The 15,956-nt window shown below is 43.4% G+C and overlaps 1 protein-coding gene across 1 annotated transcript in view; it reads left to right on the top strand.

Moving 5' to 3' along the window:
- Window positions 1-7,114, top strand: part of LOC148540317 (uncharacterized) — a 31,426-nt gene extending 24,312 nt beyond the window's left edge. Inside the window, exon 3 of the mRNA XM_088447601.1 lies at window positions 6,675-7,114. Within this exon, the coding sequence (XP_088303727.1) occupies window positions 6,675-7,114 (440 nt within the window). The remainder of the gene's footprint in view (window positions 1-6,674) is intronic.
- Window positions 7,115-15,956: the final 8,842 nt, after the last annotated feature.

Here is a 15,956-nt window from a genome sequence, read left to right on the forward strand (position 1 = left end):
ACCAATGTCATTCCTGTGCCACCGCCACCACCCAGTGCGGCCAGTGTGTTTCATAGTGTTTTTCGCAGCAATAATCAATGAAGGATCACCCGGATGATTAAAAAATTGTCAATAAAGCAGCCCCCATAGAAACCTATAGAGGCTGTTACAGTAGTAGGAAATGGATGGCCGCAGCAGATCTCTGCTAAATCTGCTGAAGTTCCTAGTACATGCATACAGGGTATACTTCATATTTGCGGGTACCCCCTCCATGACTGGAATTGGGAACTCAGGAGTCTATAGGTACCTGGGTATTACAGGACTGAATATACATCATGTATGTCATTTATTGTTATTGTTGGATTAGTAGCGCTCCTGAGCTGCCTCCATGCACACAGCATCCAAGTATCTGAGCTGGTGGTCTCTAGGACCTGTCAAAGCTCAGCAGGAGGCCTGACCTCCAACATGCACTCTGTATGCCATGCTAATGGACATGCCCTGCAAAAATCTTGTTACTACAGAGCTATACAGAGCCAGCAGAGTACCGCAGGTATACTATATTATCACCACTACTATAGAGGTTGAATGGGGTATAATAGTGGGTGCACAACGAATGGGACATTCCACTTCCGAAGTTGTGTGGACATTCAACATTCCTCGATCTACATTGTCACATGTGTACTAGGAATAATACCTCATGGAAGGCTTTACCACCCACCGTTGGCCGACCATGGATGCTTAATGTTCGTGACCAATGGCATCTGGGCAGAATTGTTTGTGGTAACAGACGACGTGTGACACTCACTAAAATCACATCCACATTCAATGCAGGAGGTACAAGACACATATCCAGGTCAGTGCAGCGTTCTTTAGCTTCCATAAGATATGGAAGCAGAAGACCAATCCGAGTGCCCCTGCTAACACTACGACACCAGAAACAGCGCCCCAACCGGGCACGTGACATTGGTAATTTGACCCTGGAAGACTTACAACATGTGGCTTGGTCCAATGAGTCACAGTTTTAGTTATTTTGAGCTGATGATAGGGTTTCAGTGTGGCGGAGACCCCATGAAACCATGGATTCCAGTTGTCAACAAGGCACAATGCAGGCTGGTGGTGGTTCCATAATAGTGCCGGGTGTGTTCACGTGGCATGGCCCACCTGAAAATTTAATTTACTGGTAACCATTACGTTGCATTGCTTGATGACCATTTGCAGCCCTTCAAGGACTCATGTACCTGCACAATGGTGGAATATTACAGCAGGAAAATGCACTTTGTCATCGGTCCCAAGTTGTCCAGAATTTGTTCAAGGAACAGGGAGAGTTCCGATGAATGGTGTGACCACCACGTTCACCCGACATGAACCCAATCGAGCATTTATGCTACGGGGTGAAGATGTCCATTTGCACCCAAGATCCTGCACCTACAAATAGCAGGGAGTCGTGGGAAGCTATACAGATGGCATGGGTTAACATCTCTCATGAAGTTTTCTGTCCACTTGTGGATTCAATGTCATGAGGAGTTGCTGCACTTTGCCAGGCTAGTGAGGGTCCTACACGATACTAGGCATCTATCCCATGACTTTTGACACTTCAATGTACAAGGTTCTGAACTGAGGTGATTTTCCAGAATTACATTATTTCAAATTGATCCTCAAGGCAGGTTTTAGGGATATCATTGTTTAGCAGAGATAGTTAAATCAAAATGACTGAGGTACTAATTAATTTACCAGTGTACACGTATGGATATTTTTGTAATTGGACTGTTAATGTTTGAGAACAGAGGGCCTGATTCAGAGCCGCTCGCTCTGAATCAGGGCCAGGCTTTTTTTTTTTGGAGCAGCCTCTTGGCCGCTTGCATAGCTGTGGGTGACCACCCACAGCTATTGCAAGCGGCCAGGATGATGGTCGCAATGGTCAAGACCATCGCGACCATCGGGCTTGCGACGAGACCCTTGTGGTAGGGTCTTGTTCATCGCAAACCCCAGAGAGCTTTTGGCTCTAACAGAGCCGGAAGCTCTCCACTGACATCACTCGTGATGTCAGTGGGGCCACCCCCAAACGGCAAGCGTTCCCTCGGGAACGCTTCCATTTGGGCAGCCACCCCCCGGCCCGCCCAAAAAAGGGGGCGAGCTGTCACTCAACATCGACAGCTCACCCCCTTTGGTGCGAGACCTGGAGCAATGGATTGCCCGTTGCTAGCCGGGTCTCGCGCATGCGCACAACGGAACGCATGCGCTGTGGGCCACCATCGACCCGGTTGCGAGTGCTCAATGCTTGCGACCGGGTCTGAATCAGGCCCAGAGTTTGGGATATACAGGTTTAAAGATATAAAAGACCCAGGGCTGGATTAAGCTGCTGGGAGAGCTGCTTCTGGTGGCAGAGGCTGAAGATGAATGAATCATGTATAGGGGTAGGGGGGGTAAGGTGCGCTTTCCCTGCTAGTAATGGTGAGGATTTGTGTGTGTTTGTGAGTGGTATGTAGTAATATAATCACCATACAACATAGAGAGTTTTTTGTTTTGTTTTTTGTAGAATTGGTGTGCCATAGCCTTTTCCTCTAATCTTGAAAGATGTGGAAATTATCCAGCCCTTTCTCCGCTATGGGCCTGATTCTAAGTTGTATGATAATGCAATTGCATTCTTTCACTGATCGCAGTTGCTAAAATATGCTACTGCCTTCCAAAGCACAGCCGAGCATAGGAACGCCCATTGCTACCCTCTCATATCCATCTGATGAAGTGAAACAATGTAAACATCGGTACCATCGATGCACATAAGGCAGTCATGCAGCATGTAAGTCAAGTCTGACCAGCCGGAAACACAGTAGCTCTTCTGACAAGCAAAGAGCTCTCATGCTGTGAAAAAGATTGCAATAGCTAATTATTTTAAACTATCAGAGATGCCTGCATTTTTCTAACCACCCCCCCCATTACCACCCCCAAATGCTGACTACATGTCACTTACTTTGCAAGTGGTTCCTCTGTTACAAACATAATTGCATTGCAATTTGCAATCACTACATAAGGGCATTGCGCAATAGCAAACAATCGCTCAATCTGCAAAAATATCGGCATTGTGTATAACTCGAAATCAGACTCTGTGTCTCTCATCCCACAGTGTCTCTCCATAGCGTCAGTTTCCCCTCTGTGTCTTTACAGCAGCTTCAGCTCACCCCCCTCTGTGTCTCTCCATACCCTTCACATTCTCCTGTGTCTCTCCATAGCCTCAGCTCACCCCCTGTATCTCTGCAGCAGCCTCAGGCCTTCTTGTTTCTCTCCATAGTCTCAGCTCACCCCCTGTATCTCTGCAGCAGCCTCAACCCTCTCTGTTTCTCTCCATAGCCTCAGATCACTCCATATGTCTCTGTAGCAGCTTCAGCTCTCGCCCCTGTGTCTCTCCATAGCATCAGCTCCCACCCCCCAGTGTCTTTGCAGCGGTCTCACTTACCTGGCTTCTCTCCTTGCTCCTCCTCATGGCAGCAGCAATGACAGGTTTCTCACAGCGCAGAGACAAAGAAAAAAATAAATAAAAGCCAGGTGATTGCAGCCCTCCTTGCCTGCGCCCTGCTGATTACTTCAGTGGTGCAGGCATGGGACTGGTTACTGGACTGGCCCAGGTAACGGGAGGGGGGATAGCAGCAGCCAGAGCTGGGCCGGTGCAGCTCTGGCTGGGGTGCCCCCCTTAATCCGGCTCTGAAAAGACCACTTACTAACGGAAAAAATTGCACATCTACACACAGTTTACATTTAGTGACCATGCACCTATTTTTGCATGAATCCCTCTGTTTTAACAGGAAACAGATGGATCTGTGCACTATAATGGTGATGTTTATAATGGGGAAACTCCTAGGGATCAGAGCAATCCTTGTTGCATAGATGCACTTGTGCACTGGGTGTTGTATTCATATACAAACACATGAAATTGAAGGAATGGAGTGGGCACATTTAAGGAGGCATTCCCTGGTTAGTGGGGGCCGCAACACCTTCATTGCAATTTCAATGGGATGTCTTTTACATCTTCCAGATGCACTTATCTGGTAGTGTGTGCGATAAAGCATACTCTTATGACGTATTTCTATTATTGAAATAAAATAATTAAACTATGGGGCCTATTCATCATACCTAAGCTTTCTCTGGAGGTAATTAGGTTTAGTACTCGCATGGAGTTCTACCTAATTGCCGGAGGAATTCATCATAAATATCTATTTCCTGAAAAGCTGTCATTTTTGCGATGACAGCTTTTCAGGAAATAGATAGTTATCCCTATCTGCTCTACCTTACCCAGCTGGAATCCGTGCTGCGCATGCGCTGTTGCATTCGTAAGACCAGTGCATGCGCAGCACTACCTACAGCTGCGGTAATTTTGTGTCCCCCCCCAACCTCCCCTCCCCTCCCCCCTCCGCTCACCTCCCCCGTCCCCGCACTTACCTGCCTGCTGCAGCACCTCCGGCTCCGGTGGCTGGTTTGGCACGTGTTCTCCCAGCTGACCACAGTAGTTTAGAAAAAAAAAAATTTTTTTTTCCTAAACTTTATTGTGTTCTGCTGGGAGAACACAGTGTCCGAGCAGCCTCCGGAGCCAAAGGACGGACCAGAGCACCGGAGGGAGATGCCGTGGGACCTGTCCACGCTGACACAGGTAAGTGTTACCTGCTACTCGCCACCTCACAGTGGCGGATAGTAACTCAATCAAATTCCGAAAATACATCATTTTCGGAATTTGATGAATACCATAATTTCCATATCCCCATACTAACGTATGGGGAGTGTGGAAATTAACACAGGGGGACTTAACCAGGAGATATCAGTGCTATCTCTTGTGTTAAGTTTCTTCATGAATACTAAAATAACGATAATTAAGGAAAATTGCCTTAAAAACGTTATTTTAGTGTTGATGAATAGGCCCCTGAATGACAATGAGTTCCAGTGTACTCTCACTCTCTGGATTCAAATTTGACATACTGTAAGGAAACTAAAAATGTAGGGAAAACTGAAACAAATAAAGGGCGCACATAAGGTATTAGTAGGCAAGACTTTAAAATAACGGGCCTGATTCAGACCCGCTCGCGAGCGCATAGCTTCACTCGCTCCGGGGCTCGCTACAAGACGGGCGGCTGTCGATGTTGATCAACAGCTTGCCCCATTTTGTAGGCGGGTAGGGGAATGGCTGGACAAACGGAGGCGTTCCCCAAGGAACACCTGCCGTTTGTGGGCAGCCCTACTGACATCACGAGTGATGTCAGTAGGGCCGCCCACAAACGGCAGGCGTTCCTTCTATTAGGGCAGGAAGTCCTCTTGGGCTTGCGAGACCTGAGACCCTACTCCTCGCAAGCCCGATGGTCGCGATAATCACGACTATCGCCAGGCCGTCCGCTAAAGCTGTGGGTGGTCACCCACAGCTTAGCGAGCGGCCTGGAGGCCAGGATAAAAAAAACACACCCCGCCCTGATTCAGAGCGAGTGCTCGCAAATAGCGAGCGCCTCTGAATCAGACCCAATGTTTTTACTGTTTCCTTTGTGTAGATTTCCAGCTGGATGGAGTGCTTTTCTGGTTTAGTAACCAGCCTAGAATGTGGGGGTGCAGCTATGGTGCTGATAATTAGACACTTTTTCCCTCAAAAGAAAGATGCCCAGAGTAAAGGGGTGTGATACAAAAGGTTGACACAAAAGGTCGACACTAAAATGTTGACATGACAAAAGTTAAACAGTGCAGAAGGTCGGCATGGAAATGGACAACACAGAAATGGTCAAAACATATTTTTTTTGCTAACCATAATCTTCACCTACGGCCACGGGAGTGCGCATTTTTATCGCTCCTTGTCTATCCATTAGCAGATAAATTGAACGATGAACGATGTATCGTTCAGTCATTCAATTTATCTGCCAATGGATAGGCTCTGAGCGATAAAAATGCGCACTCCCGCGGCCGACAAATTTGGTCTTCTGTCTCTCCAACATGTTGGTCAATTATCGTTTATCGCTGACAGGTATTAGATATATCTGTCGTGGTAAACGACGAACGATTCATTTAATGAAAATTAATAGAAACATAAAAAAAAATCCACTCCCAGAATGATGTCATGCAATATCGTTCGTCGTTCGTCGTTTGCAAAAATCTGTCATGTACATGACAGATATCTGTCACAGCAGCCCCAGGAATTTTCAAAAGATAAATCTTTTGTCTTTTGTCTTTCAGAAAGATCTGCTAATGGATAGGCCCCTTAACCCTGCCCTTGAACCTTAACTGTCACACCTAGTGCCCCTAACAATCCCTCCTAGTGCCTAATCCTAACAGCCGCCCTAGAGCCTAACCCTAACCCTCCGGTAAGTGCCTAACCCTAACAATCCCTCCTAGTGCCTAGCTCCTAGTACCTAACCCTAACCCTCCGGTAAGGGCCTAACCCTAAAATTAAAAAAAAAACACGTGTCGACCATTTCCATATCAACACTTTAAACCTGTCGATCTTCTGTACTGTCAACCTTTTGTCATGTCGACATTCTTCCATGTAGACCTACTGGTGTCGACCAATCATTGTCGACCTTTTCATTGTTGACCTTTTGTTTGAAACCCGAGTAAAGACATTTGTGTGTTACAGAGAAGTATAACTTTTTTTATCTAATGTTACATGTCAGCATTCATAGCTCTGTCTTTATTTTATCTACTAATTTTTGTCAACTTTCCTTTATTGCTTGCAGACAAAGAAAAAAATAAAGCAAAAGAAAATGACAGAAATATTAGACAAGGAATTGGTGAAAATGTCAGTTTCTCCTGTCAGTTTGATACATATGCCTCATTAGTTTTATTCTGGATAGCTGTGTATCCTAATGGTACATCTCAGTGTTTACTCTCAGCTGAAGTAGAGAGAGCCTCATATACATTTTATACTACATTCAATGAACTCTGCTGTCCTATTACGGGAATACAGAAAAGGTTACATGCTTCACATTCATCAGAATTACGGGACATCCATCAATATCATAATCTGACTATTACAAGCATTGCAGCCTCTGACAAAGGATGCTACTTATGTGTCATATATTCATTGGAGGCTAATGGATATAAATGGAAAGTTGCAAATAACCAATCACTTAAAGTAACTGGTTTTCAGGATACAAAGCTTCTTACGGGTATGTGAAATTCAGTATTTATACATTTTGTGCCTCATTAGTTAGGAGCAATTCCAGCTAGTTTACACCTGCATAAATCATGTTGTGATACATAAAATGCAAATGTCCCAAAACAACTTCTAAGTGATGGAGCGCTGCGGCTAAAAGAATATTTTACGTATAATTCGTAAACTTCAAAAAGGGATAGAATACTAATTGGCTGCACGTTCCACAAGACTAAACATCCCACAGAAATATACAAGCAAGTAGATTTATTGATATAAAAAAAGGAAATATAGCACAAAAACATATGCAACATGGAAAACATAACATATAAAATATATTCACAAAGAAAACCCAGCAATTGTATTTGGACAAATACCAGGCACCAGTTACCTCTGAGGAGGGGGCCCTGCCAGCTATCGATATACTCTTGGAGCAGTAAGTACTGTACATATACAATCTATATAAAATACAGCATTTTACTTACAACGTATTTCTTTTAATCTCTTTTATGGGCGTCCTGAAACACATTTAAACAACTTTACAGAGTGAGCCGCCCACTGCTACCTGCAACGTTTATCAGTCCTCTATTCAAATATCTTATGAGGGCTCCAAAAATATTGATCTATTTTGAGCACTCAGCATCTTATTTGACCTTAAGCTTTGATAAGCTGGGGCTCCTATGTGAGAATATTTTATCTGCTAACTTTTATAGGTAATACCCACAATTGCTGGGTTGTCTATGTGAATATATGTTATGTTTTACATTTTGTGTATACTTTGTCGAAGCTGGATAATTGGCTGAGACAAGATCAGTTTAAAATTGGATCGCAGCGATGCCATCTTGTGACTGGCCGCAAGACGCCATCTTGGAAATGAGATCGTAAGATGCCATTTTGCGAATGGCCGCCTAAGCGCCATTTTAGATAAACTCACACTTTAGTACATGTGGCAATATTACTATTAGCATCATGCGATTGCACCTGTGACCATCGCCATAAGTTACGGCGATTTATCAAAAGCCCATTTCATGACTTTACGTAGTTTGGGTGCTCTGGATAAAGTGTGTGTATTATTATAATTCCCCTAAAGGATATATTTCAGAAATGGCTGTACAGTATGTCAAAATTGGATTGCATTAGCTAAACAGAGTAAATGGCCTCGTGACAACTAGCCTGTGAAGACAAGCTTCATGGACATAATGTCTGCTCTCACTCCAGGTGGCCCTGCTCGAATACAGCAAGAGGGTCATTTGTAGCACCTTACATTAGCAGGCTTCCTACAATAAAATACCTTCAAAGCCAAGAGTGTTATCTGAGGTTTGGCTCTTGTAGCTGTGCTAATTTGCATCTACACAGGCCCTGGGAGAACAAAGACCAGTATTTTGGAGCCTGAAAAGGGTGGGGGCTGCTAGGGCATGAGCAAGTCATGGAACTATAATGCTCAGCATTCCACACTGCTAGGTGTTCTCATACACACATTAATACGCACAATTGCACTGTTAACTAGTCGCATATTAGCAAATGCATAAGACCCTGTATGAAAACGCTGAATATTAGCTCCATGCACACGCATCTGCCCCAAGTTAACTAGCGTCTTTACATCAAACCCCACATACTCACACATTACATATTCACATACAAGGTTCCATAAGCTTTAAGGTATAAGATTCGAGTATTCACATTTATTATCATTGCTAGGAAATAAAGGTTATTTCGTAACTAAGGTTTTATACGTGATAAGTAAGCCATGTTTGGTATTGTACTGATGCGTACTCTCTCAACAGTATTCCGGTAATATCGATGGAGAGATCGCAACATGCATTCTCAACTTTGCGCTAAGATTATATGAGGATCATAGCGTGTAACTGCTGTACTTTTACTTGAATAATACTTTGTGCTTTGGAACCACAGGTTCTAGGTCTGGAGTCTTTATTTACTGTATGACAGCGTACGCAAATTAGCGTCATCCTTAGAGGTTTATAGGAAGGATATTAGAAGGTATAGGCAGGGGTATTTATAAGGTTCAAAGACAGAATCCTTTTTTGGGGGCTCATAGTGAAGTCACTTACCCACTCACACGGCACTTACGGTTATCGATTTCTCACCAAAGGGTGGAGTGGCCACATGCAGGGTTTACCTGCAACCGCTCGGTGCTGAGAGATCGCTACCCGTTTTCGTGTGAGCCAGGGACGCTGACTAGAATCCAAGGACAAGAGAGGAAAAAGTTTGTTTTCCTTTGTTGATAGAACCTAACATTTAAAGGGGTGCCGCAGTATTGAACACGCGGCTGAGTCGCAGTTTTGCGCACAGTAAAGACGCACTTTTGTGTACGGAGCTAAAGGTTGTCATACGGTTGTGTGGTAGTCGCATTATTGTGTATGCGACTGGTCGCACAATAGCGTATACGAACTTCCGGTCGTGCTGCCACGTGTTTAAACAAAGCCGTTTAGGTTTACATTCTTTTCAATTGTTGTCAATATCTGGGTTAACGTGTATTTTTCTGCGCAGGAAAAAAGTGTGTAACAGTGAGTATTTGTTGATAGGGGTAACTTGTTCCCTAAAGTTAGTGGTACCGTATGACCTTTAAGGGCTGAGTGCTAGCCGCTCGGTAAGCAGCTTACCATTCTATACACAGTAGCAGGTACATGTTGTCTTTGTTGTAGAGAGGTGCATGGAAGTAGCCGACTTAAACTTCCATAGGTGTGGAAGTTGCCTTTGTTAAATCTTATCCGGGTGTGTGGAGTAGCCTTCTTCAAATCTTCACAGGTGTGTGGGCGCTGCCGTTTAAATCGTTCACAGGTAAGTGAAAGTATCTTGACTGTCTTTATTGAAAAACATAGGAGTTGTCTCAGAATGGGAGCTGTGCAAACAATAGAGATGTTGGACAATGATGTGCTGCTAATGGAAGCGCCGTTTGGATCGGCCCATCGTATTATGCATACTAAGTACGGTACTTATGCAATAAGGTATTGTGATGTATGGTTTAAAATGACGATGAAGAGTGTTAGACCGTTTCCCAGAATTGGTAGTTTTGATAAAGATGTATTAGATAATGTCCGGGATCACATCAGTCTGATGCGCGCCCGAGAGAAAAAGGTCAAATATTATGAATGTTTAAAGTTGTGGCAGCATGAAGGGAATGTGTGGCTTAAAAATGCGCAAGCGACGCAAACTAGCGTTGCGAGCGCATTGCCAGAGAATACATCCGTGACGCTGAATTGCAGTGTGGGCGAGCCGCAAAATGTTGCTCACGCGCAGCAAGGTAGCGTTGCGGAAGGTATTGCCAGCAGTTCACGCGCACCACTCCCACCTTATATGGATGGAGGTGCAAGTACAGTTATCAAAAATACCCATAAAAATTTAATAAGCAATTTGTACCCTCTCTTAAGCAACTATAAAGAAAATGTTCATGATGTGGATGATGAGCCTATTGTAATGTCTGCCATTTCCCATGCTGTACAGATGATAGATGCTGCATCACAACAATCACGAGTGGTGCCGTCATCTCCATCAGTAACAGTAAGGGAAGTGCTAACACCCTCTGCACCCATAGAGGAAGTTGTTAATACCATACGTAGCAGCAACAGATTAAACCCCCAGCCAGGTAACAAGGTCAAAGGTAGCAGCGCTACCGGTCTGCATCCCATTCGGACAATGACTGTTCCGAATGGAAATGCAGATGCGAACGGTGTAGTGCCCATGAGGGAAGTGGTAATGCATTGTCCTTGGACAAGAGCAGAACCAAATTCCATCATAAATGATTTCCCCGATCCCAAAAAGGAACTAGCCAAATGTCAGAGATTTTTGAGGAATTTGGGTAGTTCTCATGAGCCAACTAATAAAGATTGGCTTGTGGTGTTAAGGGCCTGTCTACCACGCAATACTGATGTGACAAAATTTGTCATGGATTGTGTATTGGATGGTGACGTTCCCTTAACAGACCAAGTAAACCAAGATAATATTACCCGGGTTCAGACCTCACAGCCTGGCTGGAGGGGAGTCACAATAGATACCCTCATAGGATCTGCCATAGAACATGATAAAAACATCTCAAAGAAGAGAGAGAACCAGAGCGAAAAACTAATGGCTGTCAGTATCCAAGCTCTGGAAGGAATGACTGTAACATCACAGCCAGTAGACACACCTGTACTATACACACACTTGCACCTGAACAGTTACACATCCTCACCAATCCCACACCACAGCAAACACATCCTTACCCCACATATCATACACAACCACAGGTCCCATGCTACCCACAAATTTCATACCTCCCACCATACCCCTATCCTCCATATTTCTACCCATACCCACCATCTTTCCCTCTTGCTCAACTCCCACAACAATCCTTTCATCCACCCCGTTCAAAAAGATGTTTTAACTGTCACCAAGTGGGACACGTAAGTAAGTACTGCAAAGTGAAGAACACCACACATGAACACGGGTTTCTCATGGGTTCATAGGCAACCCCACTATCTTCTCCCAGGCCTTATATGACTGTTTACAATCTTTTCAACCTGCCAATGGATCTGTTCTAATGTAAAATGTGGATGATTTATTGTTGTATTTAGGTCATGTTTAAATGATATTTAACTGTTGTGCTTTATCTCTCACACACAGGACACAAGGTTGCTAAGGATAAATGGCAGCCATGCCAGGCTAAGGTCAAATACTCAGAATACTATCCAACCCAGGGGCCCAGGCATTATTTAGAGCAGTAGCTATTAATAACAAAATTTAATTGCAGGAACCTGTATGCAAATACTATATCCCTAGAATTATTCAAAGTGATAGGGGGACTCATTTTACAGGTGACATTTCCCAGAACATGTGTAAGGTGATGGGTAATAAAACCAAGATCGTTCCAGACTGTCATTTCTTTTATCTGTCCTCCCTTTGAGATACGAAGATGAATAAGAATAACAGAAATTTAAAGTGTTATTAACTAACATGTCTAATGCAAACTGTCATGATGTCAAACCTGGGGAATTTGTTATGATCCAAATTTTTTTAGCTTCGGTCCTTTGACTGATTGGTGGAAAGGTCCATATCTGACGATTGTTGACAAAGTACCACATCCTCAAAGGGTGGCCGGGGAAGATACGTGGGTCCATTCCACTCACTATATGGAGGATAACCAACCAGTGGAAATACAAGGCGGAGACGAGGCCGATAACGTGGCGAGCTTGTGCCGGAAGGATTAAAAAGGTGACGGTGAGATACCTGAGCTAAAGAAATGTGTAGATCAGTGCTCCCAGCAATGGAGTGGTCTGCTGTAGTCATCCTAGTTCTTTCTTCCAGAGTTTTTGCCGTGATGATCTGTTTGGGGATACCCAGTTTCTGTGATGGAGGACCGATAGAGGAGATGGGAGCTGATGGAGTGGAGTCAGAAGGAGTGCAATGCCAATCAGGGGAGTGTCTGACCAATCTTAGTACTGTTATTGTTAAGAGAGCTGTTATTCCGGATACTCGGGGACGGTATGGAGGTTTATCGTCTGAAGATTCCTGTATTTGTGAGCTTTGTGGGTCCCTAGTCGATGAGAATTGTATCCAACGGTGCCAGCCTAAATATAACCCGTACTGGGGTGGGTATCCTTTAGAGGATTATCATAGCATGGTAGGCAAAGTGTTAAATCAAACTGTTTGCTGGGTGTGTTCACATGTGCCACAGGGACAGCATAATGTAGGGTTGGTGCCATTTCCGCTGTATCACGGAAATTTTAGAATTACAGAAAGGGAAAACATTGGATGGAAAATTCCTCTCATCCAAACCACCTAATTTCAAACTCTATCAATTCCAAGTAGATAGATCACTTTTGTGTTTAAACATAACCAACCCCAATAAACCCGGGAGTTGGGAAGTGACAGGGAATAATCAGATGATGACCTTTTCACAAAGAGCTGATAATGAGTCCATAAACCATGATCTGTTACGCTCAATTAAATCTAGTGGGAGACATTTTAGGTACCAGTTTGCATTGAGTTCCACCAAAGAAATTATTGGAAAGGTGATGCATACCATTTGTTATGTTCTCCCTGATAATGTATATTTTATATGTGGAAGAAAAGCGTATAAGTGGCTCTCCCCGAGTTCCGAAGGTTTGTGTTACCTGGGAAGAGTAGTCCCAGAAGTTATGACCCTCACACATGTTGAAATGCTTGGTATACATAAAAACACACCATCACCATATCTTCACACACAATATGAACACAGAGGCAAACGAAATATGATACCTGGTGACGTGCACAAAGCCACACAGTTAATTAGTGAGACAACTGGCTTTCAAGTTTTAGTCGCACTGGATCCCACCAGGATCGCTCGGGGTACATTAAACTTTAGATATATTCAGGAACTTGCTAAATGATAGATAATATCACCAAGATGTACGATGACACATTCAGGTATACAGGGAGAGAATTGTAAGCATACAAGAAAGAACTGGTGCAACCCAGGCTAGTGTTAAATTATTTAACTGCTGTTACTGGAGGGTATTGCGTAATGTTGGCCACCCAATTTGGAGTAAAATGTTGCGCCTATGTCACCAATGATACCAGCGACCCTAAGGAAGTGATAGACCGGAAGATGGATGAAATTCTGCAGCTAAAATGGGAATTTCGTAAGAACCATAATGCTTCAGTGGCTGAAGTAGGGGAGAAGATAGAAGGATGGGTTTCATGGCTGAACCCAGTGAAATGGTTCTCAGGTCTAGGGGAATGGGTTCAGGAAGTGATCACCTGCATAGGCAAATTCTTAATCCTTATACTGATTGTCATCATAATAATTGGCATATGTGTCCGGTGTGTTCCTATTGTGTTGAAGTGTGGAAAATGTAAAAATGGAGTAAAATGAAAGAACGAAATTATGATGGTGTTCAGTATGAATACTGAGGTAAATACAGAACTGCTTTACAACCCTGAACTAGGAAATACCATCATTTAATGTATTATATTTAGACATGCACAGAATGTATTATTGAAATGGTATTTTAAAACACCTCAGATAATGTAAAGTCTCAAATTTCCCCTTCAAGACTACCTTTATAGGACTGGTGTATCCCCACACCTTTCACATGATCTTCCAAGATCCGCGGTGTGCGTATAATAGTAGTTTTATGTCCCCACTCAGAGACACATTATTGATGGATTAAGAACCACCTTGTGCCATCCCATAATAACAATAAATAGTATATAAATGTAAGCCTAAATTATATTTTAAACTCAGATTGTGATAGCATAAAAGGGTGGACTGTCGAAGCTGGATAATTGACTGAGACAAGATCAGTTTAAGATTGGATCGCAGTGACGCCATCTTGCGACTGGCTGCAAGACGCCATCTTGGAAATATGATCGTAAGACGCCATTTTGCGAATGGCCGCCTAAGCGCCATTTTAGATAAACTCACACTTTAGTACATGTGGCGATATTACTACTAGCATCATGCGATTGCACCTGTGACCATCACCATAAGTTACGGCAATTCATCAAAAGCCCATTTCATGACTTTACGTAGTTTGGGTGCTCTGGATAAAGTCTGTGTATTATTATAATTCCCCTAAAGGATATAATTCAGAAATGGCTGTACAGTATGTCAAAACTGGATTGCATTAGCTAAACAGAGCAAATGGCCACGTGACAACTAGCCTGTGAAGACAAGCTTCATGGACATAACATCTGCTCTCACTCCAGGTGGCCCTGCTCGAATACAGCAAGAGGGTCGTTTGTAGCACCTTACATTAGCAGGCTTCCTACAATAAAATACCTTCAAAGCCAAGAGTGTTATCTGAGGTTTGGCTCTTGTAGCTGTGCTAATTTGCATCTACACAGGCCCTGGGAGAACAAAGACCAGTATTTTGGAGCCTGAAAAGGGTGGGGGCTGCTAGGGCATGAGCAAGTCATGGAACTATAATGCTCAGCATTCCACACTGCTAGGTGTTCTCATACACACATTAATACGCACAATTGCACTGTTAACTAGTCGCATATTAGCAAATGCATAAGACCCTGTATGAAAACGCTGAATATTAGCTCCATGCACACGCATCTGCCCCAAGTTAACTAGCGTCTTTACATCAAACCCCACATACTCACACATTACATATTCACATACAAGGTTCCATAAGCTTTAAGGTATAAGATTCGAGTATTCACATTTATTATCATTGCTAGGAAATAAAGGTTATTTCGTAACTAAGGTTTTATACGTGATAAGTAAGCCATGTTTGGTATTGTACTGATGCGTACTCTCTCAACAGTATTCCGGTAATATCGATGGAGAGATCGCAACATGCATTCTCAACTTATGGACCGCAGAGACTTCAAGCAACAAAATGTACATTATATGAACAACTGTTAGGATTTGCATGAGGCGGGAAACCAGAGACCATTAGTTGTTAAAGGCTGGATTGTGTCTATTTGAACCAACCTGGTAAATGCCTTGTAACATATGCCCTCTCCTTTAGGACCAATGGTATTAGCAACAAACTACTCTATTGTGTTGTTTATTCATGGGGGGTATAAATATGTGTGCTCTGACCCTGGGTTCCTAGTCTTTGTGCTGAATGCTGATTGACGAGGGGTTTCTTGCTGATGCCTACATCTGGACCAGAGAGCGCTGCGTATGTATAATTGTAATTGGGTCTGTATAATCTCTTTGCGCTAAGATTATATGAGGATCATAGCGTGTAACTGCTGTACTTTTACTTGAATAATACTTTGTGCTTTGGAACAACAGGTTCTAGGTCTGGAGTCTTTATTTATTGTATGACTGCGTATGCAAATTAGCGTCATCCTTAGAGGTTTATAGGAAGGATATTAGAAGGTATAGGCAGGGGTATTTATAAGGTTCAAAGACAGAATCCTTAACTTT

This window comes from Taudactylus pleione, unplaced genomic scaffold, assembly GCF_031769625.1.
Source record: "Taudactylus pleione unplaced genomic scaffold, aTauple2 ptg000019l, whole genome shotgun sequence".
In the NCBI taxonomy this organism is placed as follows: Eukaryota; Metazoa; Chordata; class Amphibia; order Anura; family Myobatrachidae; genus Taudactylus; species Taudactylus pleione.